General features: G+C 48.3%; 11 protein-coding genes across 11 annotated transcripts; 3 read left to right on the forward strand and 8 right to left on the reverse strand.

The window, feature by feature from the left end:
* Nucleotides 1-311: 311 nt before the first annotated feature.
* Nucleotides 312-1,745, reverse strand: BABINDRAFT_29555 (uncharacterized protein; the record flags this gene model as incomplete). The annotated part of the gene is made up of 2 exons (XM_019131452.2): nt 312-1,105; nt 1,178-1,745. The coding sequence occupies 2 exons, from the start codon at nt 1,743-1,745 to the stop codon at nt 312-314; spliced, it is 1,362 nt and encodes a 453-aa protein (XP_018983549.1).
* Nucleotides 1,746-2,129: 384 nt separating this feature from the next.
* Nucleotides 2,130-4,259, reverse strand: BABINDRAFT_162886 (uncharacterized protein). Its single transcript, XM_019129600.1, has one exon. It carries the CDS (start codon nt 4,183-4,185, stop codon nt 2,374-2,376), a length of 1,812 nt encoding a protein of 603 aa, XP_018983550.1. The 5' UTR covers nt 4,186-4,259; the 3' UTR covers nt 2,130-2,373.
* A 316-nt stretch (nt 4,260-4,575) lies between these two features.
* Nucleotides 4,576-6,343, reverse strand: BABINDRAFT_162887 (U2 snRNP complex subunit). Its single transcript, XM_019129601.1, has one exon. The coding sequence runs from the start codon at nt 6,263-6,265 to the stop codon at nt 4,844-4,846; it is 1,422 nt and encodes a 473-aa protein (XP_018983551.1). The 5' UTR covers nt 6,266-6,343; the 3' UTR covers nt 4,576-4,843.
* A 153-nt stretch (nt 6,344-6,496) lies between these two features.
* Nucleotides 6,497-7,109, reverse strand: BABINDRAFT_162889 (uncharacterized protein; the record flags this gene model as incomplete). Its single annotated transcript, XM_019129602.1, has 3 exons — nt 6,896-7,109; nt 6,805-6,847; nt 6,497-6,756 (listed from the first exon to the last, which is right to left on the reverse strand). Coding segments are annotated over exons 1-3 (232 nt in total), but the record flags the coding sequence as incomplete, so codon positions are not given.
* A 783-nt stretch (nt 7,110-7,892) lies between these two features.
* On the reverse strand, nt 7,893-8,288 carry BABINDRAFT_29222 (uncharacterized protein; the record flags this gene model as incomplete). Its single annotated transcript, XM_019131444.1, has 1 exon — nt 7,893-8,288. A coding segment is annotated over one exon (396 nt), but the record flags the coding sequence as incomplete, so codon positions are not given.
* A 487-nt stretch (nt 8,289-8,775) lies between these two features.
* Nucleotides 8,776-12,325, forward strand: ISW2 (DNA translocase). The gene is made up of 2 exons (XM_019132185.1): nt 8,776-8,874; nt 8,924-12,325. The coding sequence occupies exons 1-2, from the start codon at nt 8,872-8,874 to the stop codon at nt 12,158-12,160; spliced, it is 3,240 nt and encodes a 1,079-aa protein (XP_018983554.1). The 5' UTR covers nt 8,776-8,871; the 3' UTR covers nt 12,161-12,325.
* Nucleotides 12,326-12,924: 599 nt separating this feature from the next.
* On the forward strand, nt 12,925-15,611 carry BABINDRAFT_88698 (uncharacterized protein). The gene has a single exon (XM_019132867.1). It carries the CDS (start codon nt 13,130-13,132, stop codon nt 15,326-15,328), a length of 2,199 nt encoding a protein of 732 aa, XP_018983555.1. The 5' UTR covers nt 12,925-13,129; the 3' UTR covers nt 15,329-15,611.
* A 35-nt stretch (nt 15,612-15,646) lies between these two features.
* Nucleotides 15,647-16,725, reverse strand: BABINDRAFT_162893 (uncharacterized protein). Its single transcript, XM_019129603.1, has one exon. It carries the CDS (start codon nt 16,663-16,665, stop codon nt 15,895-15,897), a length of 771 nt encoding a protein of 256 aa, XP_018983556.1. The 5' UTR covers nt 16,666-16,725; the 3' UTR covers nt 15,647-15,894.
* Nucleotides 16,726-17,459: 734 nt separating this feature from the next.
* PTC5 (type 2C protein phosphatase) lies at nt 17,460-19,067 on the reverse strand (the record flags this gene model as incomplete). Its single annotated transcript, XM_019131945.1, has 1 exon — nt 17,460-19,067. One exon carries the CDS (start codon nt 19,065-19,067, stop codon nt 17,460-17,462), a length of 1,608 nt encoding a protein of 535 aa, XP_018983557.1.
* Nucleotides 19,068-20,272: 1,205 nt separating this feature from the next.
* On the forward strand, nt 20,273-21,465 carry BABINDRAFT_162894 (uncharacterized protein). The gene has a single exon (XM_019129604.1). The coding sequence runs from the start codon at nt 20,304-20,306 to the stop codon at nt 21,285-21,287; it is 984 nt and encodes a 327-aa protein (XP_018983558.1). The 5' UTR covers nt 20,273-20,303; the 3' UTR covers nt 21,288-21,465.
* Nucleotides 21,466-21,494: 29 nt separating this feature from the next.
* Nucleotides 21,495-22,069, reverse strand: BABINDRAFT_88731 (uncharacterized protein). Its single transcript, XM_019132868.1, has one exon. It carries the CDS (start codon nt 21,946-21,948, stop codon nt 21,619-21,621), a length of 330 nt encoding a protein of 109 aa, XP_018983559.1. The 5' UTR covers nt 21,949-22,069; the 3' UTR covers nt 21,495-21,618.
* Nucleotides 22,070-22,446: the final 377 nt, after the last annotated feature.

Below are 22,446 nucleotides of genomic sequence, written 5' to 3' on the forward strand. Positions count from 1 at the left end.
TATCGTCAGGTTCTAACCACACGATACTTGCGTGTATTCCACTACAAAGTAAAAAGGAACCTGGTTGCGGGTATACGATATCGTATAAACATAAAACGATAGTGAGCATTCAATTGTCATTAAAAAAAAATAAAGAAACATAATCGATACTGTACTCTTCTACGAGTATGGAAAAATCAATTTAATACTGGCAAGAAAAGCAACCACAAGACTATCAATGCTAAAAGACATTCGAAAAACAAATACTCGCAGAATGGTATATAAGATCGTATTAAATACTAAAACTTAAAATCATAAGTCATGAGAAGCTGCTATAGCTTCTCCTCGCGTTGGTCATTGGTGCTGCGCAAGATGTCCAACCCCCAGGTCCCGACAACATTCAACACGCCGACCCTCCAACCATTGAAGAAGTTCCTGACCCCGATCTCCCAAAACGGTCTCGGCTTGTAGTTAACGACCAAATCCTCGGAGTCAGTGGCGAGGGATGGGTGGAAGTTCTCTGACCCAAGCAAGTAGCTTGCTTGGAGGTTACGCAAAACGGTCTCAAGAGGCAACTTGATGACCAACTCGGAGATGCTGGCAAACAAATTCATGGTGGAGAACGCCACGGGCGAGGAGTACGCGTCGATGTTGCATTTAGTGAACAACACAAACGGTGTGGCCTTACGGAACACCGTGCCCACGACAGACAACAACGCAGTCGGCACCATCAACGGAAGCGGCACGTAGTAGTGCTTCAAACCACTGATCATCTCACGGATGCTGCGCATCCTGGTCTGGGTGGATGTAATGATAAGCCGGGTGCGAATCAAGTCCAATGGCGCGAGAATGAGGCCAGTCAAGACCGCGGCTACCACGCTCAAAAGCAAGGACTTCATCGGGTCGGGCGAGTCAGTGATCTGCAAAAAGTACGGGTCGGGGATCTGGAGGAACGGCGAACACACTCCGGTGATCCACGCCTCGATGGTCGATGAAAGGGTTGTGTAGATGAACGACGCATTGACTCCGCGCCACAAGCCCTTCATACCTTCCTTTGCGAAGAGCGAGGAAATAATGTCCACAGTTGTGTGGGTAAGCGGGTTGATGTGGTTGAGGTTGGTAGGGACTAGTGGGGAGCCAGGTGTGGTAGTGGAGGCACCTGTAGGGGTCATTGGCGTGGGAGTCATAGAAACTTCACGCCTTTCTACCCGTGAAGGTCTTCTTGCGCGCAGTCTCGTGGGAGTTTCGTCGCCTGGTGCCAAAAAGTAGTTGATTTCCTCATCGTCTGAGTTCTCGTCATCAGTCGCTGTTTGTGATACGTAGAGCGACGTCACCGACTTCTTGTGGTCAAAAGCCCCGAGCTGAAGAAGTAACCGGCAGATTTCAAACGGCTGCGATGTCAACACGCGCATGTAGTTCTTGGCAAAACTGTTCAAGAGCTTGCGCGCGAGGTCGTTGATGTTCTGGATCTCAAAGTACTCCAGGAACTCCAAGTCCGAGTACACGTTCTTGGTCCCAAGATGCGCATGCTTCTTGAGGCCAATACCCACCTGGGATGTAGCTAAGCGCGAAGAGTTAGCATTATGGACAGCCTTCAGCACGAACTCGGAAACGGTGCCACCTTTGGCGGTTGTGGAAAGCGTAGACGAGATGGATCGATTGGCATCGGTATCGATAACACCAAAACCAGGCTTGTAAATCACCGAGTATCCCGCATTGAACGAATCGGCGTCGTAGTACGGCCGCAACTGTGGATCAGCAGACATTGTATGGTAGGAGGTGGTCAAAAGTAGAAGGCGGCGCTTGCCTCCGAATGGGCTGATACTCTAAATAGCTGCATGTTTTGGTTACGAGCACTGGCTTCATCTGAAGCAAGTATCTCAGGCGCATAGGTTTGGCTAGTCCTTTTTGATTTAATATATATTTCGGTTTCATTTAACCGTATGGTGTATCTCTGTTATAGGTATACCTCAGAGTATTAATCGATTTTTGTGTATACTGTGAATGAGGGCAAAGAAAAGCATGCCACTCACGCACGTTAAGTGTGCAGCTAAGGTGTACATAGTGGCGAGCCCCCAGAACCGTTAAGAGGTGCCAAGTATAATCTAACAAACTACTTTTCTAAGCATGTGCACTATTAACTATTCTCTTCATGTTTTCGCTTTCTTGGGATATATTTCTATTGGGCCATGCTTTTGATACTGGAAAAATAATCTCCAACATTTCTATGACATATACCATTAAATTGGCATGTGTTTGGTCATTAAGCGCATTTCGTCGACAAACGGCGAGTTTCGGAAGCTTATCTTTACGACTGCTTCAGCCACACAATCTCGTTGCGCTACGTAGAAAACTACTTTCCTAGTCTAATAAAAATGCCTAATTCATTACACCTCACTTCTCGACGATCCCCACACTGGCGGCGAGCTTTGCATCGCTCTTTAAGGCGTCTAAAAACGCCTTGGCAGCCCTGTGGCCAGCTTTCTTCTTACTGATGTCGAGCGACGAAGCAACCAACATCCCCTTAACATACAAGTCAGCCTTAAACCCCTCGTTGATAGCGACAATTTCGTAGTTCGAACCGATCCTATTCTTGCCCAAGAGCGCATAGAGACGTTCGCGGTAGATGCACGGTACTTTTTCATCCGAGGACGTAACGATGGGAAGCTTCGTGTCGACACTAGAGTCAAACCCAGTGGAAGTCTCCCTTGATGTCTGTGTGACTGGGGCTTGAGTTTCAGTCGAGGATGGAGCTGTCATCTTGGTAGTACCTGGGGGTTTTGTAGCCAGGATGGAGGCGACGGGTGCAACCGCAATCTTCCGTGGAGGCAACAATGAGGCCGTCTTCCGCGGAGGCAACAACAGACTCTTATTCCCAGCCGGGGAAGAGACCACCCCCGGAAAACCACTCGCTCCCAGAACATTGACCGGTCGTGGCAAGGTCTTGGCTATACGCTCGTCGGAAATGCCTGTCTCCGCGCGTGGCGTCTGGCGCCGAATCAAACTCCACTTCTCGATCATTGGCTTGTTGCGCAACGCACTCAGCGCTGCGCGGAAGCCCGCATCCTTCATATTGTTTCCTTCACCTCTACCCAACAAGTCGCCTTGTACGCGGCACTCCACCACAAACGGCGTTCGGTAGCCATCACCAGTGGTCGTGGCAATGTACTCTGGGGGGTTCTTGGCCGACCCAATCAAGGCATACAACTCCCCCTTAGAGCTGGTGTCGACTTTTTCGACGCTCTGGATAGTGTCCTGCTTCTGTGCAAGCGCGTCGTCGGCCAATTGTGAGAGCCAGCGCTTGATGACAGTGGTATCATAGTTTTCTTGGAGCGCGAGCGCACCGATGTATGCCTCGAAAATATCTGCAAAGATCTTCATTTTCCCGGACCGGAGCGTCGCATCGGGAATGTTGATCTTCAACTCCTTGTCGAGCCCATAGTCGAGCGCCCACTTAGTTAACGTTTCATTACAGATAAGCAGTGTTCTGAGCTTAGACATGTCACCCTCATTCATGTACGGAAAGCGCTCGTAGATGAGAATGGTAATGACGTTGTTCATGACGGAATCGCCAAGGAACTCCAATCGTTCGTTGTGCGTCGCGAGCATCTCCTCTTTCGAAAGGTATCCGCGCGCGCTCACCACCGACTTGTGCATAAAGACGCGCGCGCGCAAATGCTGGTCGTGGATCGGTGGGATAGGTGGGAGTCCCGATACACTGTCAAATTCCATTACGGCGGCGAGAGTCGGCACACATGCAGCCAGCTCAGCGTGCAACTCCGGTACCGCCTCACCTTCCACCGCGCGGACCTGGCTAGCATCATCAAACGTGATGATACGGTCAAACAAGTTCAATTTCCCCTCGTCATGCATAGTCTTTAAGCTCGCCGCTAATTTCACGGTGTTATTGCGCGCAAGCGTGATGAGCACCTCGTCCTCACCACCGTGGCCTTGCACGTATCGTGCGAGCTCCGTCGCAGTGGGCGCCTCGCTGATCAAGTTTTTTAATGTATCCTGCAATTTCCGCACCGTATGTTCAATCTTCAAGATCCGAGTGAGACCCATTTCCGTATTTTCGGCCGCGTCTGGGGTCCTGGGTTCTGCCTTTCTCTTAAGAGTCTTGGATGATTTCACCACGGGCATATCCTCCACACGCGCCTTCTTCCGCGGGCGAGAATTAGCATCCGGATCAGTTTTGGGTATCATTACGGGGTCTATTGAATAAGTGGCCGTATTAAATGGAAGGGACCCCTCGGATGAATGTTTCTGAAGAGAAGCGTTTCAGAAGAGTTGGACAGTTCAGAGAGTTTCAGGCATGAAAAAAAAATTGTTTCTGCGATGTGATGAGTAGTCCTGCATAAAGGACAAGTCTGGAGGTACCAGGCGAAAAGTCTCTAGGGCATGCCAAATACTCTCACGTTTGAATTCAGTAATTTGCGATTATCCATCTAATCTTATGAAACTCAGGTATTATCGGACATTTATAGTTCTATATACAGCGATATTGTGTCACGCTTACGTAAATTCGTAGATTAGAGATTGATCGAAACTTAATACTAGAGACTTCAAACATGCAGTTGAAAGTGATAATTTCATCTCCATGTAACGTATAATTGTCGAATACAGTAAAAAAAGAATTAGGTAAAAAATCCCGCTATACACAAAACATTCCAAAGCTGAAATTGAATACTTTTCTATACTCCTCCCAGTCCCTTAGACAATTACCCTACCCGCACGAGAACATACCTCTGTAACCACTACCAAAATATTGGTAATCCCCCGTGCTACAGCTTATAAACTTCAGTACTGTCCTATGCCTCAACCCTACAGCTTCTTCTCTCCGCCCTCAATCATTAAAGCTGATCTAAAACCTGAACTTATCCTTCTTCACTTCTGGCATTGGGGCAGATTTCACACTCTTTTTTGGTTTCTCCTCCGACCCTGGTAAGACATAACGGGCATCGGATAGCCCGTTCTTAGTAGCTGTGTTCTGCTGCTCCAATACCTGGTACAATTTTCTCGGAGGCTCGTTGGCTGTCTCCTCGTCAAAGGCCTCCTCCACTGACCGCTTCTTCGCGAGACCGCCAAACTCGGTGATGGGGATACCAGTATCCACCCTGACAGGGCTGGCCTCTTCTTCAGCCTTCAACTCTTCGCTTACGATTTCAGGCACGACTTCCGGTTCGATATCCACCTGGACAACACCCCACGGCTGTTTTTCAACATTAGTCACATCGTTCATCATGGTCTTGATCCCAGGCTCTTCCGCATACACAAGGTCCCCGTTCGGCTGGACAACTGGGAGCCGCATATAGGGATAAGCCGGAGGAGTACCCATGGCCACCATGGTCATGATCCATGGGGGTAAGGCATTCAGCTGTGATGACATTCCCAAGGCCGCTCGCAACTCGGAGGAATAATGACCTGGTCTGTACTGCGCCAAGTCGCTCGTCTCATGGTTCTTCCCTTCGAAAAACACTTCCCCAAACAGAGACAACGGCGGTTTCTGCTGGAACTTGAAGAACGCATTGTATAGCTTGTTGTAGTCGATGTCTAGTTTACCCATCTTGGGCTGGACCCGTTCCCTTGTCTTCTGCTTCAATGTTGCGGCCGTATCCTCCGCTCCCGTGTTGCGCATATCTGCGATTCCGGTATCGAGGATAAAAGACGGGAGCCTAAAGGGCGGCTTTTCGACTCCCTTCTTGGATGAGAGATAGTCCTTTCTGAGCTGCCAGTGCAGTGGCACCGGAACCACGTTCTTTTGTGTCTTCAAGCTCACGAGGAGCTCTGGATCTGGGGCATCCACATCATACCACTCCACCTGGTTGGGGTATTTTGCGTGGGCCTTCAATTCAGCAAGCGACATCTTGTTTCGGAGGCGCTTCTGGCGCTTCGACGTCTCCGTCTTTGTGACCTCTGCTTCTTCGTCCGAAGAGTAGATGATTTCCGAAACCCCGTTAACTGCTGACCGTACTTCTTCTTCAACCTCCGGTTCTTCTAGGGGAGAACGAAATTTTTCGAAAATCAGTTTAAATTCCTGGAAATTAGGGTCGTTATCCAAGACCTTCCTGACACGCGCGTCCTCTATGTACTCCACATTGGGGTGGGTTTTAATATAGCTGTCAATTTCGTGCTTAAGCGAGGATTCAAGAAAGTCCGCTGCGTCAGCTTCTCCAGCTGCCGTATCAGGTTGTGGCTCTGGTGTGGCTTGCTTTGGCGCTTCTGTCTTCTTCTGCTTTGCTCTTTCACGTCTGAGCTGATTCTTGGATTTTTTAGCTGAGGCCATGTCTGTTCAGTTGGTTTATGGATGGCTATGACAGCAGTTTACTTGGATCTGTGGTGGAGGATGGACTTATCAGAGACGATGATTGACAAATGTAAAAGAAAATTGGCAGTGCACAACCGTTAGCCTCTTAATCCTCATCTAGCGAAAATCTACCGTATAGTTGAATGCAGGATGTGTACGGGTTGGTGAGCTGGACAGTTACATTTTCGGTGGAGACTACAAGATAATTATACGGGTAAATTCGATTGTATTGGTTAATTAATAGTACAAGTGGTAATAGTAAGTAGCTTAGTAGAACGGTCAGATGCTAACCGTTAAATTTGCGTAAGGGTGGAGCTGTGGTGGAGCAAATTTTGTGATTCCGTCTGTTGCTGCATAGGGGAAGACGTATTTGGTTGGGAGTGGTGAAGGTTGTGGAAAATGCTGAGGGGTCTCCTACGTCAGTTTGAATTTGGATTCGAGGGCATTTAATCTATGCTGAATCGAATCAACTAAGTCCAGTTAGTATATGGCCCAACTCCAAGAAACAGTATACGTACGCTTGCCCTTTATCTCTAGGTCTGATTCTTCGACCCGTACCAACTATAATTGGTTAGTACGTTTTCCTAATGGAAGACAATTGTGACATACCAAGTCATTCAACTGTTTCTCCAACTCGCTCGCTATATCAAAAACGGTCTTTGTTTCGCCCGCTGTATGGGTGACTTGCGGTACCTCCTCCAAGTGGTGTGTCTGTAGAGCGGAAAGTGGGGATTGTTCTGAACTCATTGAGTTGGTTAGTATCTCAATGTAACTGGTTATATATGGAAATAGAGATAGTAAGTGTTTTAATGCGGTCTTGTCCCTAAAGAAGGTCCCAAGTTAATTTCCTTAAATGCTAATTGTGAATAGCATTGATTAACGTGCAGGTCACTGGTACAAGATCGGCCTGATGCACGTCCTTCAGCCACAGACTACAGCAAGCCACACGATTATCGACCTTGGCTGGGTGGAAGGAAAAGGATACACGGGGGAAGATTGCATAACAATAAACAAAGAAAATAGTGGTACAGTCTTATTAGGGCACATCAGTAGAAAATACTAAAGACTCCCTGGTCCAGGTATGCCAGAAGTCGGGGCACTTGCTTTCAAGAATAGCCCTATTTTGTAGTTAGGGATCAGTCATACGCTAGACTGCGGGATGGCTGGAAAGAATAGTTATAAAGACGAACAATAGAGGTGTGGACCAATACAAAGACACTACGAAGATGAATTATATGGATAATATAACGCTTAGACCGTCACATCGCTCATCGGTTGGCCCCTGAGACGTAGATGCGCGAGTATTGAAAATAGCAGGTGGCATTGGCTGGGAGTGAAAGTCACAGTATGAATTCGCCGACCAGAAACAACTTACGGTGATATCATCGACTTGGCAATTTGTAAAATATTTATATCCATTGTCTATATAAACGTGTAGTCACTGAGAACATCCAATAGCCTTCACCGGACCGGTGCATGTTATCAAGTCTAGAGCAAGACTCGCCAGCCTGTGGATGGTGCCTTCTCCACTTCAAAGCACCTTTCTCCTCTTTATGAAAGTATCTCTGACTACAATCGTCTCCTTTTATTCATCGTACTCGGTGGGAGGGAACCAGCCATACTCACCTAAATCTACTTGGTAACTGCTTTCGCTCACTTCCACCCCTTCCAGCCTCAACTTTCTTGCCTGACGCTCTTCCCCCAGGACATCCTGGTTGGTGTTTCTTCGTGGAGTCGGTCCTCGGCTGGAAATCTTACCCTGCGAAGAAATCACACGCCACCACGGCACCGTGAGATGGTTGAACCGCTGAGTAAACTCAGATACATCCTGCGTACTATCCTCCGAATACTCCTGAAGATACTTCAACAGCTGTCCCACCTGGCGGGGATTCAACGGTTTGTCAATAAGTTTGGCAATGTGGCCGTAGCTCGTCACTTTTCCGAAGGGGATCTGCTGTGCGGTGGTGTACACCGCCTGGTGGAAGGCAAGCGCTTCATCGGTAGGCATAGTATTATATCCTCGGGATACTCTGTGAAGTTAGGAATGATAAGTTTGATAGTCCATGCCACAGGATCCAAAGAATATCATCCGAAATACTAAGCAACCTCCAATGTTCCGCCTATAATCATCCTGCATTTACCCCAGCAGAGTCTCGTGTCTGCCCGATGTGGATTCCGGGGACCGCGTTCTGGATCAATCCTGCTAGCATCGTACTTGAGCATTGTCAATGCAACCTAATTGAGGTTCAACTGACTTAATTTCTCATAATTCACGGTAACAGCCAATATATCACAGTAACTAAAGATTAAAATCGCCCTCCAATCTCGGGGAATCCTTCGTTCCCGTTTCTTTTTCCTTCCATGCCGGACATGAAATTTTCTCTCCATGCAGGCGCTAACATGACGCGTCTGTATACACTGCTAAAAATTCAAACACATCCTTGGAATGCCGTCTTCTTTTTCGCTAGTTGTTATTTTTAACACAAACCGCCTAACGTACCAAAAATCCCAACCATCACTACCATCCCTTCTTTTTACCCATTTTTTCCTGGATTCGGCGAGATTTTATCAACTGATTACATATAATGGTATGTATCCACGGCCCGCCACTGATCCGCCGCAGTACTAACCAGTCAGGCCAAAAACACGAAGGACGTGCAACTAATTGCGTCAGACTCCGAGATGTCATCCATCGAAGAAGTTGAGGTGGAAGATGAATCGGAATCCATCGATGATGACGACATTTACGATGGCGAGACCTTTGAGGACCGCAAAGCACGCTATCTCTTACAAGAAGACGTCAAGGTCGTGCGCGCAAAAGACACAGAGTCGCAGCGCCGCCGACTCAAACACTTGTTGGGACTCACGGACTTGTTCCGCCAGTTTGTCGACTTGAATCTGGCCAAAAACCCGAAGTTGAAGAAGATGATCAAACAGCTCGACGCGGAAAAGAAGGGTATGAAGGGCGCAGGGGCGCGACGCCGCAAGACAGAGCAAGAGGAGGACGAAGAGTTGATCTATGACGAGACCACCCAGGGGGATTATGATAAAACCCACACGCTTTTGACGGAGTCTCCGGCGTTTGTCAAGTCTGGGACTATGCGCGAGTACCAAATCCAGGGCTTGAACTGGTTGGTAGCGTTGCACGAGAACGCACTTTCCGGGATCCTCGCGGATGAAATGGGGCTCGGGAAGACATTGCAGACGATCGCATTCTTGGGATACCTCCGCTACGTGAAAGACATCAACGGCCCGCACATTGTGATTGTGCCGAAGTCCACATTGGACAACTGGCGCCGCGAGTTCGCAAAGTGGACGCCGGACGTGCGCGTGACGGTATTACAAGGCGCAAAAGACGAGCGCACACGCATCATCCTGCAGCAGTTGATGAAGTGCAAGTTTGATGTGGTTATTACCTCGTTTGAAATGGTTATTAGGGAAAAAGCGGCGTTGAAGAAGTTCCGGTGGCAGTACATCATTGTGGATGAAGCACACCGGATCAAGAACGAGGAGAGTGCCTTGTCGCAGATTATCCGCTTGTTCTACTCGCAGAACCGCTTGCTCATTACCGGGACGCCGCTCCAGAACAATCTTCACGAATTGTGGGCGTTGCTCAATTTCATCCTCCCCGATATTTTCGGCGACAGCGATGTGTTCGACCGGTGGTTTGACCAGCAGAGGGCAGAGAAGAGAGAAGACGAGCTTGAAGAAGGAAATACAGACGACGAGAATGAAGAACGCCAGGACAAGGTCATCCAGCAGTTACACAACGTTCTCTCGCCATTTTTGCTCAGAAGAATCAAGGCAGACGTAGAGCATTCGCTCTTGCCAAAGAAAGAGGTCAACTTGTACGTGGGCATGAGCGAGATGCAGATCCGGTGGTACCGCAAGCTTCTTGAGAAGGACATCGATGCGGTGAACGGTGTTGTGGGCAAGCGCGAGGGCAAGACCCGGCTCTTGAACATTGTAATGCAATTGCGCAAGTGCTGTAACCACCCCTACCTCTTTGAGGGCGCGGAGCCGGGCCCGCCATATACGACGGACGAGCACCTTGTGTATAATTCGGGCAAGATGGTGATCTTGGACAAGTTGTTGAAGCGAATGCAAAAGCAGGGCTCGCGGGTGTTGATTTTTTCGCAGATGTCGCGGTTACTCGATGTCTTGGAAGATTACTGCATGTTCCGCGGGTTCGAGTACAGCCGAATCGACGGGTCCACGTCGCACGAAGACCGTATAGAGGCGATTGATGAGTACAACAAGCCAGACAGCGAGAAGTTTGTGTTTTTGCTCACCACCAGAGCCGGTGGTTTGGGGATTAACTTGACTTCAGCGGATGTGGTGGTATTGTACGACTCTGACTGGAACCCGCAGGCAGATTTGCAGGCGATGGATAGGGCCCACAGAATTGGCCAGAAGAAACAGGTGTATGTATACCGCTTTGTGACGGAAAATGCGATCGAAGAGAAGGTGTTGGAGCGTGCGGCACAGAAGTTGCGGTTGGACCAGTTGGTCATCCAACAGGGCCGCAACAGCGGCGCCCAGACGACCGTGGGGAATTCTAAAGACGACTTGTTGAGCATGATCCAACACGGTGCGCATTCTCTCTTCGACAACAGGGCAGGGGGCGAGAAGTCGCTTGATCAAGACATTGACGAGATCTTGCGCGCGGGGGAGCAAAAGACCGCAACGCTCAACGCAAAGTACTCGAAATTAGGCTTGGATGACTTGCAAAACTTCACCGAGTCATCGTCCGCGTACGAATGGAACGGCCAGAACTTTGCCACCAAGAAGAGTCTGCTCCCCGCGTGGATCAATCCGTCAAAGAGAGAACGCAAGGAGCAGACGTACTCGGTCGATAACTACTACAAGGACATGATGACGACCAAAGTAGCGTCCGGGAGAAATCCGCGTGCGCCAAAACAAATCGTGATTCAGACCCACCAGTTCTTCCCACCGCAGTTGCAGGGGTTATTGGACCGCGAAATGTATGCGTTCAAGAAAAAGGTCGGGCACAAGGTCCAGCTAGGCGAGTTTGGCGATAGTGACGAGGAGTATCTCGAGGACGAGTTTGTGCCGAAGGTGTCGCGGGAAACGAAGCGCGCACGCGAGCAGCAGAAAATCAAAGATGCGGTGGAGTTGACCGAGGAAGAGGTCAAGTTGAAGGAGGAGTACATCAGTCAGGGGTTTACCGAGTGGTCAAAGCGCGATTTTACTGACTTCATCCACGCAAGTGCACGGTACGGAAGAGACTCATACGATTTGATTTCGCAGTCATTGCGGAGCAAAACCCCCGAAGAGGTGGAGCGCTATGCCAAGGTGTTCTGGGAGAAGTACCAGGCCATCGAGGGCCACGAGAAATACGTCGCGCAGATCGAAGCCGGGGAGCACAAGGCGCTTAAGCTTCGCACTCAGAACAAGTTCTTGAAACAAAAGATTGAGAGTTGCGCGCACCCGTTGGAGGCAATGGCCATTCAGTACCCGCCAAACAACTCCAAACGCGTGTACTCGCTCCAAGAGGACCGCTTCCTCTTGTGTATGGTCCACAAGCATGGCTTGCTCACCGAGAACTTGTACGAGATGGTGCGTGAGGAGATTGTCAAGAGCGACTTGTTCCGCTTCAATTGGTACTTTGCCTCCCGGTCTGCCCAGGAGTTGGGCAGAAGAGCCAACACATTGTTGTTGGCCGTTACTAGGGAGTTCGAGGGCCCGAACGCCTTGAAGAACCGCAAACGCGCCTTGGCGGTGGGCGTTACCAAGGATAGCAGCATCGATCCGGGGAGCGATATAGATCTTACAAGACCCGTCACCCCGTTGGAGTCAAAGCGAATAATTGAGGATGGTGCAGGGGGCGCAGAAAAAAAGGTGAAGGTGTAGTGTATGGATAAATGCTGTATTATGATATGAATGCGTTTAGGTTGAAGAGGAATGATAAATATGTATATGGTGTATGTTATATCGTGTGGTCCGACGCCTTTAACGCAAATGAAGAATTATTCATCTGAGCATATTTGTACTAAATGTTTATAATTATAAATAAACTGGATTTACAATAAATTTATATTATCGTTTATTCACTTATATTACTAAAATTATTTGTACCTGTAGAATAAAACCATTGTATCATTAATTATATTACTTATATTGGCCAGGAAATATAACACTATATATCAGAAATGTATTAACCTAGTGGAATGCTAATATTGAGTACATACCGATACGTATACATAAGGATATAGCCTAAGCAGAGAATGCCATATGTCCTTATACTGGCACTTTCAAGTGGTTAAGCAAGATAAACATAGGGAGAAGTTGCACCACAGCTACGTCTGGTGATATAGACGGAGAAACACCCCGTAAACCATCAACCAAGATTATGTATTCAAATGGTCCCTCTAAGTTGAATACCTGAACCGAAGTAATCGGACGATAACCATTTACCTGTGCCATTTTTGGTTTAACTAACGCCGTACAGCTATAAATCTTAGGCAAAGCCTCTCCAATACATGTCCGCTACATTATGACCCAAACTTTCGCTCAAAAGCAAACCAAAGACTACATAAAAAATACACCTTAGAGTCTAGAAAACAAACCAACTAATAACCAATCCCTTTTTATTCATCTCCCCTTTGGCCAGTATTCTTTCCCCGTACAATTTCCCCCACGTCGACCATGTCAGTCACGTGCAACCGGGTAACCCCTCTATGCCGAACGAATCAGAGCCCGATAATTTGCTTACAGTAAGACTGTACGGAATTCGTGATACAGTAAAAAAATACAAGTACTTATATGCGCCTATATTTGTCCAAGTAACCTCATTGCCATTTCTGGAGTAACTCACCCACCATGTTATCCGTCAGATCCTCTATTTTGAAGGCTTCCAAGAGAGGTTTTACGCAAGTCCGTGCCTTTTCCTCCACAACCGTCAGCAGAGCCGATGTAACTGTCACCGTTGACGGTGTCAAGGTGGATATCGAAGCCGGTTCTTCCATCATTCAGGCCTGTGACAAGGCCGGTGTCACCGTTCCGAGATACTGCTACCACGAAAAGTTAGCCGTTGCCGGTAACTGCCGTATGTGTCTTGTTGAGGTTGAGAGAGTGCCAAAGTTGGCTGCCTCTTGTGCCATGCCGGTTCAAAACGGGATGGTGGTGCACACCAACTCCGAGAAAGTCAAGCACGCCAGAGAGAGTGTTACCGAAATGTTGTTGGAGAACCATCCCCTCGACTGTCCGATCTGTGACCAGGGTGGTGAGTGTGACTTACAGGAGCAGACCTTGAGATACGGTAGCGACCGTGGTAGATTTAAGGAGTTAGAGGGTAAGAGAGCGGTTGAGAACAAGGCCATTGGTCCATTGGTCAAGACCTCTATGAACAGATGTATCCATTGCACCAGATGTGTCAGATTCATGAATGATGTCGCTGGTGCGCCGGAGTTTGGTACCTCGGGCCGTGGTAACGACATGCAAATCGGTACCTACATTGAGAGAAATTTGAACTCCGAGTTGTCCGGTAACATAATTGACTTGTGTCCTGTCGGTGCATTAACCTCTAAGCCATACGCCTTTAAGGCCAGACCTTGGGAGTTGAAGAGAACCGAGACTATTGATGTCTTGGATGCCCTTGGCTCCAACATTAGAATCGACACCAGAGGGATCGAAGTCATGAGAGCCTTGCCAAGATTAAACGACGAGATTAACGAGGAATGGTTATCTGACAAGTCTAGATTCGCCGTTGATGGGTTGAAGCAGCAGAGATTAACCACCCCAATGATCAGAAACGGTGACAAGTTCGAGGTCGCCACCTGGGATCAAGCCTTGTCCACCATTGCGTCTGCCTACAACAAGATTAAGCCACAGGGCAACGAAATCAAGGCTATTGCCGGTGCCTTGACTGACGTTGAGTCCATGGTTGTTTTAAAGGACTTGGTCAACAAATTGGGCTCCGAAAACGTCACCACCGACGTCGCCAACGGTGAAGCTGTCCACGGGATGGATGTCAGAGCAAACTACATCTTCAACTCCTCCATCGAGGGGATTGAGGACGCGGACGCCATCTTGTTGGTAGGTACCAATCCAAGACATGAAGCCGCCTTGTTGAATGCCAGAATTAGAAAGGTCTGGTTGAGATCCAACTTGGAAGTTGCCCACATCGGTCAGAAATTCGACTCCACCTTCGAGCTCGAGCATCTAGGCCAGGATGTCAACGCGTTGGAGAAGGCCCTTGCCGGCAACTTCGGCAAGAAGTTGGCACAGGCCAAGAAGCCGTTGATAATTTTGGGTTCCGCCGTCAGAGAGTCTGAAGACGCCTCCTCCATCTACCAAGTGGTCTCCAAGTATGCCTCGGCCAATGCCAACTTCCTCACCGAGGAATGGAATGGGTTGAACTTGTTGCACCGCGAAGCCGCCAGAACTGGTGCTTTAGATGTTGGTTTCGCCACCATCTCCAAGGAGGTGGCCGAAACCAAGCCAAAGTTCGTCTACTTGCTCGGTGCCGACGAGATCAAGAACCAGGATGTTCCAAAAGACGCCTTTGTGGTCTATCAGGGTCACCACGGTGACTTGGGTGCCTCTTTCGCCGATGTTATCTTGCCGGGCTCCGCTTATACCGAAAAGAGTGCCACTTACGTGAACACCGAAGGGAGAACCCAGGTCACCAGAGCCGCCACCAATGCCCCAGGTGTCGCTAGAGAGGATTGGAAGATCATCAGAGCCTTGTCCGAGTACATGAACGCCAAGTTGCCATACGAAGACTTGTACGAGGTCAGAGAGAGATTGGCCGAGATTGCCCCACATTTGTCCAGACATGAGGTCATCGAAACGGTGTCTCAGGACGTTGCCAAGTTGGGTTTGGCCCAGTTGTCTGCCAACTCCGGTGCCAAGGTTGGTGTTCCATTGAAGAGTCCAATTGAGAACTACTACTTCACCGACGTCATCTCTAGAGCTTCCCCAACCATGGCCAAGTGTATCTCCACTTTCGGCGTCAAGAACGACAAGGTCTTTGCCGAGCTCACCGACGACGCTGCCTTGCACGCTGGTCTTGACTAATCTCCCACGCCCTTTCCCTCCACTTCATGAACAACACTCACCCTGGTGCGAGTGCGATGTTGTTTCGTCCATCACATATATCATTTGTACCTCTTTTTTTATCCCCTTAATTATTTATTTACCTCTATTTATTGTTTTCAGGCATTTTTTCTTCTTCAACATGACTTTCATGTTCAAATACACGTTACATCAAAGAGAAAACGTAAAGACTTCAAGTAGCATCGCCCTAGAATGCGCCAAAGCCAATCCAGGAAGAGCTCGTCATAGCAGAAACAATTATCAACGAAACCTAGCTCTCGTATGAATTCCATACCAAAATTGGGTGTATCCCTCTAATTTTGGACAAGACGGTAGGGCGTGGGCGTCTCGCAAAGGTCTCGCGAGAAGAAGGATATGGGCGGAACATCCAGAAATTGTCCCCGACACTTACCAGTATATCTGGCTCAGTATATCAGAACAATGCCTAATAGCTTGCTTCAAGGCTGGTTTGCACTAACTTCAATTGGAGTCAAAGCTGAATGGAGAACGGCGATTTATCAGCTGACTTCGGCAACATCTTCTCCAAATCACACCTCCGAATTCTCACTAGCCACGACAATCTTCTTTGAATCCGCTACAACCGTCAGACCTTCGAGCAATGTCCTTGCATACGGATTGCAGTAAAACGCAATCATTTTGCCCAACGGATAGTTCCTTGGATCGTACTCGTCTCCCTTATTCAACCGCGTGCTCACTGGTACACTCTCTTCGATACGTACGTATATAATTGGAAAGTTAGAGCGATTTGTCTGAGCCATGCCCTGAGGCGTCATCCCTACCGGTGCCACGAGCAAAAAGAGGGTGCGGTTTTTCTCTACCCGGTGCACAACAAACTGGTATGTGCCTGCAAGCTCGCGCACAGTTGCAGCAGTAATTTTCTGTGTATACGCCTTGCACTGTACAATGACCCGTACGTCCTGGAGCAAGTTACGCGTAAGCAAGGGCGTGACGCGTGTGCCCAAGACGGTACGCGTAGCCGGCTTGACGTCCAGATCAACGTACTCCGGCGCGACGCGCCCGGAGAGACTCCACGAGCCTATGAGGTCGAGCCCGTTGTCGAAAGCACCACCCACGTGGCTGAGATTTTGGATCTTTAGGTCGCGTCGGAGAACCTCCATGGCAGACATCTCATAGAGCGTACCGCGGAACACTGTGGAGAGGGGGCTCAGGCCCTTTGCCTTGGCGTATCGCAAATACGATTTGATATCACGGAACACCGATGAGAGTTTGGGATCTGTGGAGGTCCCTCGGGTTTGTAAAAGAGCCCGAGGACTGATATGTAAAAGGCGTTTGAACATATGACGAGTGAAAGCTCTCAAATACAAATAGGCGTAGATCAGGCTCGGTTATTTTTTCACCTATGCGCACGCGGCTCGAAACGACGTGTCTGATTTGACCTGACATAAAAGGGGTCCATCTGCCGTTGATTGTAAATCGAGAAAAGTCTTTTTTTTTTTAAAAAAAAAAATAGTTTAATAGATGGTGAGGATTAATACTATAATATACTCATATATATATATATATATATATGCAATGTAGATGAAAATGGTCAATAATCAATGTGGGTTTTGTCCTGGAACATTGGTTAAAACTCTTTCAATGTTGTGCTAAATATGAGATATGCGTCACACCATCCCCAGCTCTAGGAGCTAAGTAGCTTGATGTCCCAACCAAGGTTATTATAAAACTGAGATATAGAATAAGGTCTTAGTAAACTATCTACTGAAATTAAATTAATTCATTTTAAGTTTAATTCCCTTCTATATGCTGCAGTTTTCACGATTTATGAATTCAAGACGTTGAACTACCAAGAGTTGGGTCCAGATACTAACTCTAATACACGGACTGTAGTGTCTGACACCCTATTAAATCTCCATCAATTTTATAATTGGCGGATGATATATGATTAGCCGAGTATAGCTTACCTTGGAATTTGCTGAACCTCCCTGGAGGTTCCAAATATGAAACCCACTCCCTACTTGTTATAATCTATATTAACCTACCATACACGGGTCAGTCCCAGTCCTTGATGATTGTGACACTTAATAATCTTAACACTTGAAAATCTGCATTGAATATCTACACAACAGGTCTACAACTTTGGCTTGACGCTTTCGGCGGTGGCGACTGGATTAACCTCCAATCTTCCCATGTCGTCGGGCTGGCCATCCTCGCCGAAGAACACAACGGTCACGGTCAAGTCGTCGCGGTAGCGGCGGGATAACGGGTTGGGGATGCTGGCCAACATGTTGCAGTGCTCGCGGTTACCACCGTTACTCAAGGCGTTGCGAACCAAATGGGTGGCAACGTTCTTGTCCTCGAGGAAGTAGCCAGTATCGGCGCCGCGTCTGAAGGCCTCCTTGGATGCACGGTCCTTGGTGATGTCACGCACTTCGGGTAACTTGTTCTGGCTCTTACCGAAGTACGACCGCAACGTCTTCTTGGTGGAGAACATCTGCTCCTTCTCCATCCACTTGACCACTAAACCCACGATTTCTTCGTTGGACAACAATTCGTACAACCCGTCTGTACCCATCACCAAGAAGTCGCGGTTGCCGGGGTTGATCTTAGTGGTGGTGATGACCGGCTCGGCCGTCACGTACGGCGGCGTTTTCAAGTTGGGCGGCGGCTGTCTACCGAAATACGTGTTGGAGATTACCGTCTGCAACTCCTTACCCCACTTATAGCGTGCGTCACCGAATGCGCGTGTCGGCTCTAAGGAGCCCAATACACGCCCGTTGCGGATCGCGTTCTGCTCGTTCGGGTGCTCGGCCAAGATGCGCGCGGCCTCGTATGCATTCTTCCCCGTTTGGTCGATCGAGAGCTGCTGTACGGTCCACGCACCATCGCGGAGCGAGCCCAAGATTGCACGCGAGTCACCCGTGACTGCAACCTTAAGGTTGCGCGAGTTGGAGTCATAGAACGATACCAACCCACACGAGCCCAGAAGCGCAGGCATGAGCAACTCCGCGGCTTGCGCCTTCAGCGGGTTTGACAAGAGCTTCTCCACGTTCTTAGTGACAATGTCATCGTCTAACTTCAAGAACCCAGTCTTGATCGCCTTGTCGATCGTCTCGGACGATGGAATCGTGCGCATCGTGGTGTCGTTGAGCGGCTTGTACGCGACGCCGAGTTCCGAAATGACGTAATCGATGAGGTTGTCACGCAACTTGGCGGACGTACCCCAACCGGCATGGCCGTCGTAAACACCCCAAAAGAGCCAGTCGGTGGTGGTTTTGACATTGTTTTGCTTCACAATCGGCACCTGGACGATCTTCTCTGAGCGGTCATCCTCGATTGGATTGTTGGATGGCAACTGGCAGATATCGTAGCGCGTCACGCCCTTTCCACGGTTTACGAAGTAGCTCTCCTCAAACTGTCTCAACTTAGCGGTGACCTGGTCATCTGATAAGAGGTAGAGCCCCTGTTTGTTTTGCTGCTGAGACAAGCCGTTCCCATGCATCGACGAAGTAGAAAAGAACTGAGCACCCACGGGGGAACCAGACGGAACCGAATCCGACTTAATGGTTACCTTGCGGTTGAATGTGCAGTAGGATGCAACGAGGAGAAACCCGGATGCGACCGCAAGGTTGAAGTTGCGCTTCGCGAGGAACTTGCGCGCAACAGCATAGCGCGCCTGCGAGGTTGTAGAAAAGCTCTGCTTTACGAGGTTGGCGGAAAGACCGGCTTTTCTCAACATTGGTCTCTGTGTTCGGGCGAGCATTGTATGGGGACAGGAGTATGTGTGATGTGGTGACAGTCGGCGTATTGCTTTATTTAGGCGAGGGTGATAGGCGGGGCTTCTAACCGTCCAGCGCCACAGAGGCCCCACGATTGCCGGGAGAGGGGGATTGGTAATTAATATTCGCTAATATTATTGGATTTGCTATAATTGGCTCAATAAATATCGGGTAAAATGGGAAGCGACTGCTGCATAGGTACAAAGGGGGTTTAATAGTTAGTGTTAGCAATAAGTTGGGGAGGAGTGGGGTTACGGGTGCAGGATACGTTGGGGGAAGGGGTGTACGTCCAACTCTAACCATTTACTTGATGGATATATGTTAGTTCGTCGAGCTTTTATAGCTCATGGACTGCTTTGCTAATTTGGATATTATACTGTGATAATATAGGCTCATTAGTCTTCTGTAGTCACCCCTTGGTCTTAGTGGAAGCGATTGGCCCGGGATCCAGGGGAATTGCTTCGCCTTTTACTTGGACAGTGGCCATCCTCGTAATTAGGTCACATGGTGTTGGCGGGGTCCGAGAGAACAGCTCTCCTATATAAATACGATCCTCTCTTTCTTTGACTTTACTTGGCTATAATAAAGTATCCTGTAAATGCCTATTTAATTCAACGACCATTGATACCAGATATACTGCATCGTATATGAAAAGAAATAAATTCAATAATAGTATGACGGACAGAACTATTAAAGGGACACGATGAGCGTCGAGAATATGAAATCATATTCTGATCCCTAAGGACTTAATAGCGTATGGATATTAAACTGCAGAAATTATCAGCTCCATCCTCTCATAATAGTCTTATGGGCTCCACTTTGAGACTTATAGATATGACCTCTGCCCCAGGATAATATTCCTGGAAGCTTCAATGATCATGTGACCAAGTCTGCGGCTGAGGCGACACCAGAATTTCGTCGTCCACGACTTTTCACTTTTTCTTTTCTCTCAAGACTTTTTTTTCACCCAACTGACACGCATATTAGAGATCACCTACCAAGGTTATTGCCGCCCATTTACTAGATATTTCCCATTCAAAATGCCACCAAAGGATAAGCAAAAGCAGGCCGAGGCCAAGAGCAGGGCCCAGAAGAAGAGCAAGCAGGCTGACGACAAAACATTCGGCTTGAAGAACAAGAACAAGTCGAAGAAGGTGCAAGAGCAGATCTCGCAGATGAATGCTGGTTCGAGCGCCATGGCCAACAAGGCTGCTGCAGAAGCCAAGAAGGCATTAGCGGAAAAAAAAGCGTCCGAAGCCGCCAGATTGGAAGCCGCTGCGTTGTTCAACCCGGCGGCAGCCCAGCAGAAAGTGCCGTTCGGTGTGGATCCAAAGACCATCTTGTGTGAGTTCCACAGGAAGGGCTTGTGTACCAAGGGGAAAAAGTGTAAGTTCTCGCACGACTTGGACATCGGCAGAAAGGCCACCAAGAGAGATTTGTACACCGATGACAGAGACAAGAAAGAGGAAGACACAATGGATAAGTGGGATGAGGAGAAGTTGAGAAGCGTCATTTCCTCGAAGCACGGGAACCCAATCGTAACCACTGATATTGTGTGTAAGTTCTTTATCGAAGCGGTTGAGAACGGGAAGTACGGTTGGTTCTGGACCTGTCCGGGTGGCGGGAACGACTGTAAGTACAGACACTCCTTGCCGCCAGGCTTCGTGTTGAAGACCAAGGAGCAGAAGCGCTTGGAGAAGATGGCGGACGAAAGCAAGCCAAAGATCACATTGGAGGACTTTATCGAGACCGCCCGTGACCAGTTGCCTAAGGGGAATCTTACGCCAATCACCTGGAAGTCCTTCGTCAAGTGGAAGCAGGAGCACAGAGAAAAGCGTTTGAACGAAAAGAGCAAGAACAAGAAGGCTCTTACCGGTAAAGAGGTTATCTTAAAGAAGTTTGCCGACAAGTTCTACGAGGAGGAAGAGAATGCCGACCAGGGTACTGCCTGGGACTTGAGCGACTTCAAGAACGCCTTGAAGGACGATGACAAGGACGAAAATGTGATGGATTATGGTGATGGTTCGAACGCCTTTGGCGCGGAACAGGAAGGTCCGGGCGAGGCTGAGGCTTCTGAGGTGCCAAATGAAACCAGGGAAGAGATTAAGGAAACCACTGAGGAATTTAAGGAATCGGTGGAAATCAAGGCAGAAGCCCCAGCTGCTGAGGTGGCTAACTAAGGTCAATCTTTCCTCCGCTGCTGTCAGTTTAGCTGTCGGCGCCCTAATTGATGGCATGAATCAACCGATGCATGTCCATTTGCATGTACCACAGGTGATCCTTCAATAATTGTTCATTGTCATGATTTCTTTGGTATTTTATTGATCTTTTCCACCCTTAATAACTGTATTCTAATTGATATATGTATGTATACATAAACAGTCAGTTGTAGGAAGAGCTATACACAGGAATTGGCTTCCTGGATAGCATGGGAGATAGTGTCATCTTCGATCAAAGTATATGAGCGTTGGAAATTCAAGAATAATTTAGCGTAGGGGTCTGAGACTGGGCTCATGAGCTCAAAAAAGGCACTAGGAGAGGGCCCTGCCGATGAGTGTTTTCAGGATACAGTACCAGTTTCAAAGGAAATGGAAGGTGTAGCTGGAAATTATACCTACCTTTTCCGCACGCCATTATCTGATAGCTGGAGTATAATATTAGGGCATCAAAAATCCCATTATCAATCAACATGGAGGTCAAGTCTAAGTAGGAATAGCCCACTCCAACAGGCCGATCCAAGAAGGTCACACAAGCGTTAGAATTCCACGAACGGAGATTACACACTGACTTTAAATTTGGACCGATTGAGACCGACCCAGGCCCAAATAATGGCCCTGCCATCTAGAAACTGGGTATTGGCAATTGTTTCATGCTTATCAGGGCGTCTGGGTAGTTCAAGGGGGTGGGTATCATAGATGTCTATAGCACCACAGCGTGATCCAACTCTTGAGAAGGATTCTAGCTGCGCTTCCGGGAAAATTGAAAGGTAAAATAATTGAGTTACAACTAGGCTGAGACAAACGGCCCATAAAATCCAAGGATGCATCTGAATGAGAATAGAACCTTGTTTCAGGTGTAGGAGAATGAGGTGCGAGAGTCCTGGTTTCTGCCATGTGTCTAACATCCAGTACGCGGGTGTTGCATATCCGTCGGCGAATGTATATAGATATGAACGTTCTATTTCTTGCTACTTCGGGCCAAAGATCGTATGTAAGCCCTGGGTATGCCACCTAGAAAACTATTATCCAACCTCCATGCTGGAGGCGAAACTACTTTCCCATGGTATAAATGCAACATCAGCCGAGGCATACACAAGTTTTAATCAAGCCTACAGCTTTA

This window comes from Babjeviella inositovora, assembly GCF_001661335.1.
Source record: "Babjeviella inositovora NRRL Y-12698 unplaced genomic scaffold BABINscaffold_11, whole genome shotgun sequence".
In the NCBI taxonomy this organism is placed as follows: Eukaryota; Fungi; Ascomycota; class Pichiomycetes; order Serinales; genus Babjeviella; species Babjeviella inositovora.

Coding starts and splice junctions, on each gene's coding strand:
- BABINDRAFT_162886 (XM_019129600.1), bottom strand. CDS start 4,185: ATGATACCCAAAACTGATCCGGATGCTAATTCTCGCCCGCGGAAGAAG.
- BABINDRAFT_162887 (XM_019129601.1), bottom strand. CDS start 6,265: ATGGCCTCAGCTAAAAAATCCAAGAATCAGCTCAGACGTGAAAGAGCA.
- BABINDRAFT_88698 (XM_019132867.1), top strand. CDS start 13,130: ATGTTATCCGTCAGATCCTCTATTTTGAAGGCTTCCAAGAGAGGTTTT.
- BABINDRAFT_162893 (XM_019129603.1), bottom strand. CDS start 16,665: ATGTTCAAACGCCTTTTACATATCAGTCCTCGGGCTCTTTTACAAACC.
- BABINDRAFT_162894 (XM_019129604.1), top strand. CDS start 20,304: ATGGCCAACAAGGCTGCTGCAGAAGCCAAGAAGGCATTAGCGGAAAAA.
- BABINDRAFT_88731 (XM_019132868.1), bottom strand. CDS start 21,948: ATGGCAGGGCCATTATTTGGGCCTGGGTCGGTCTCAATCGGTCCAAAT.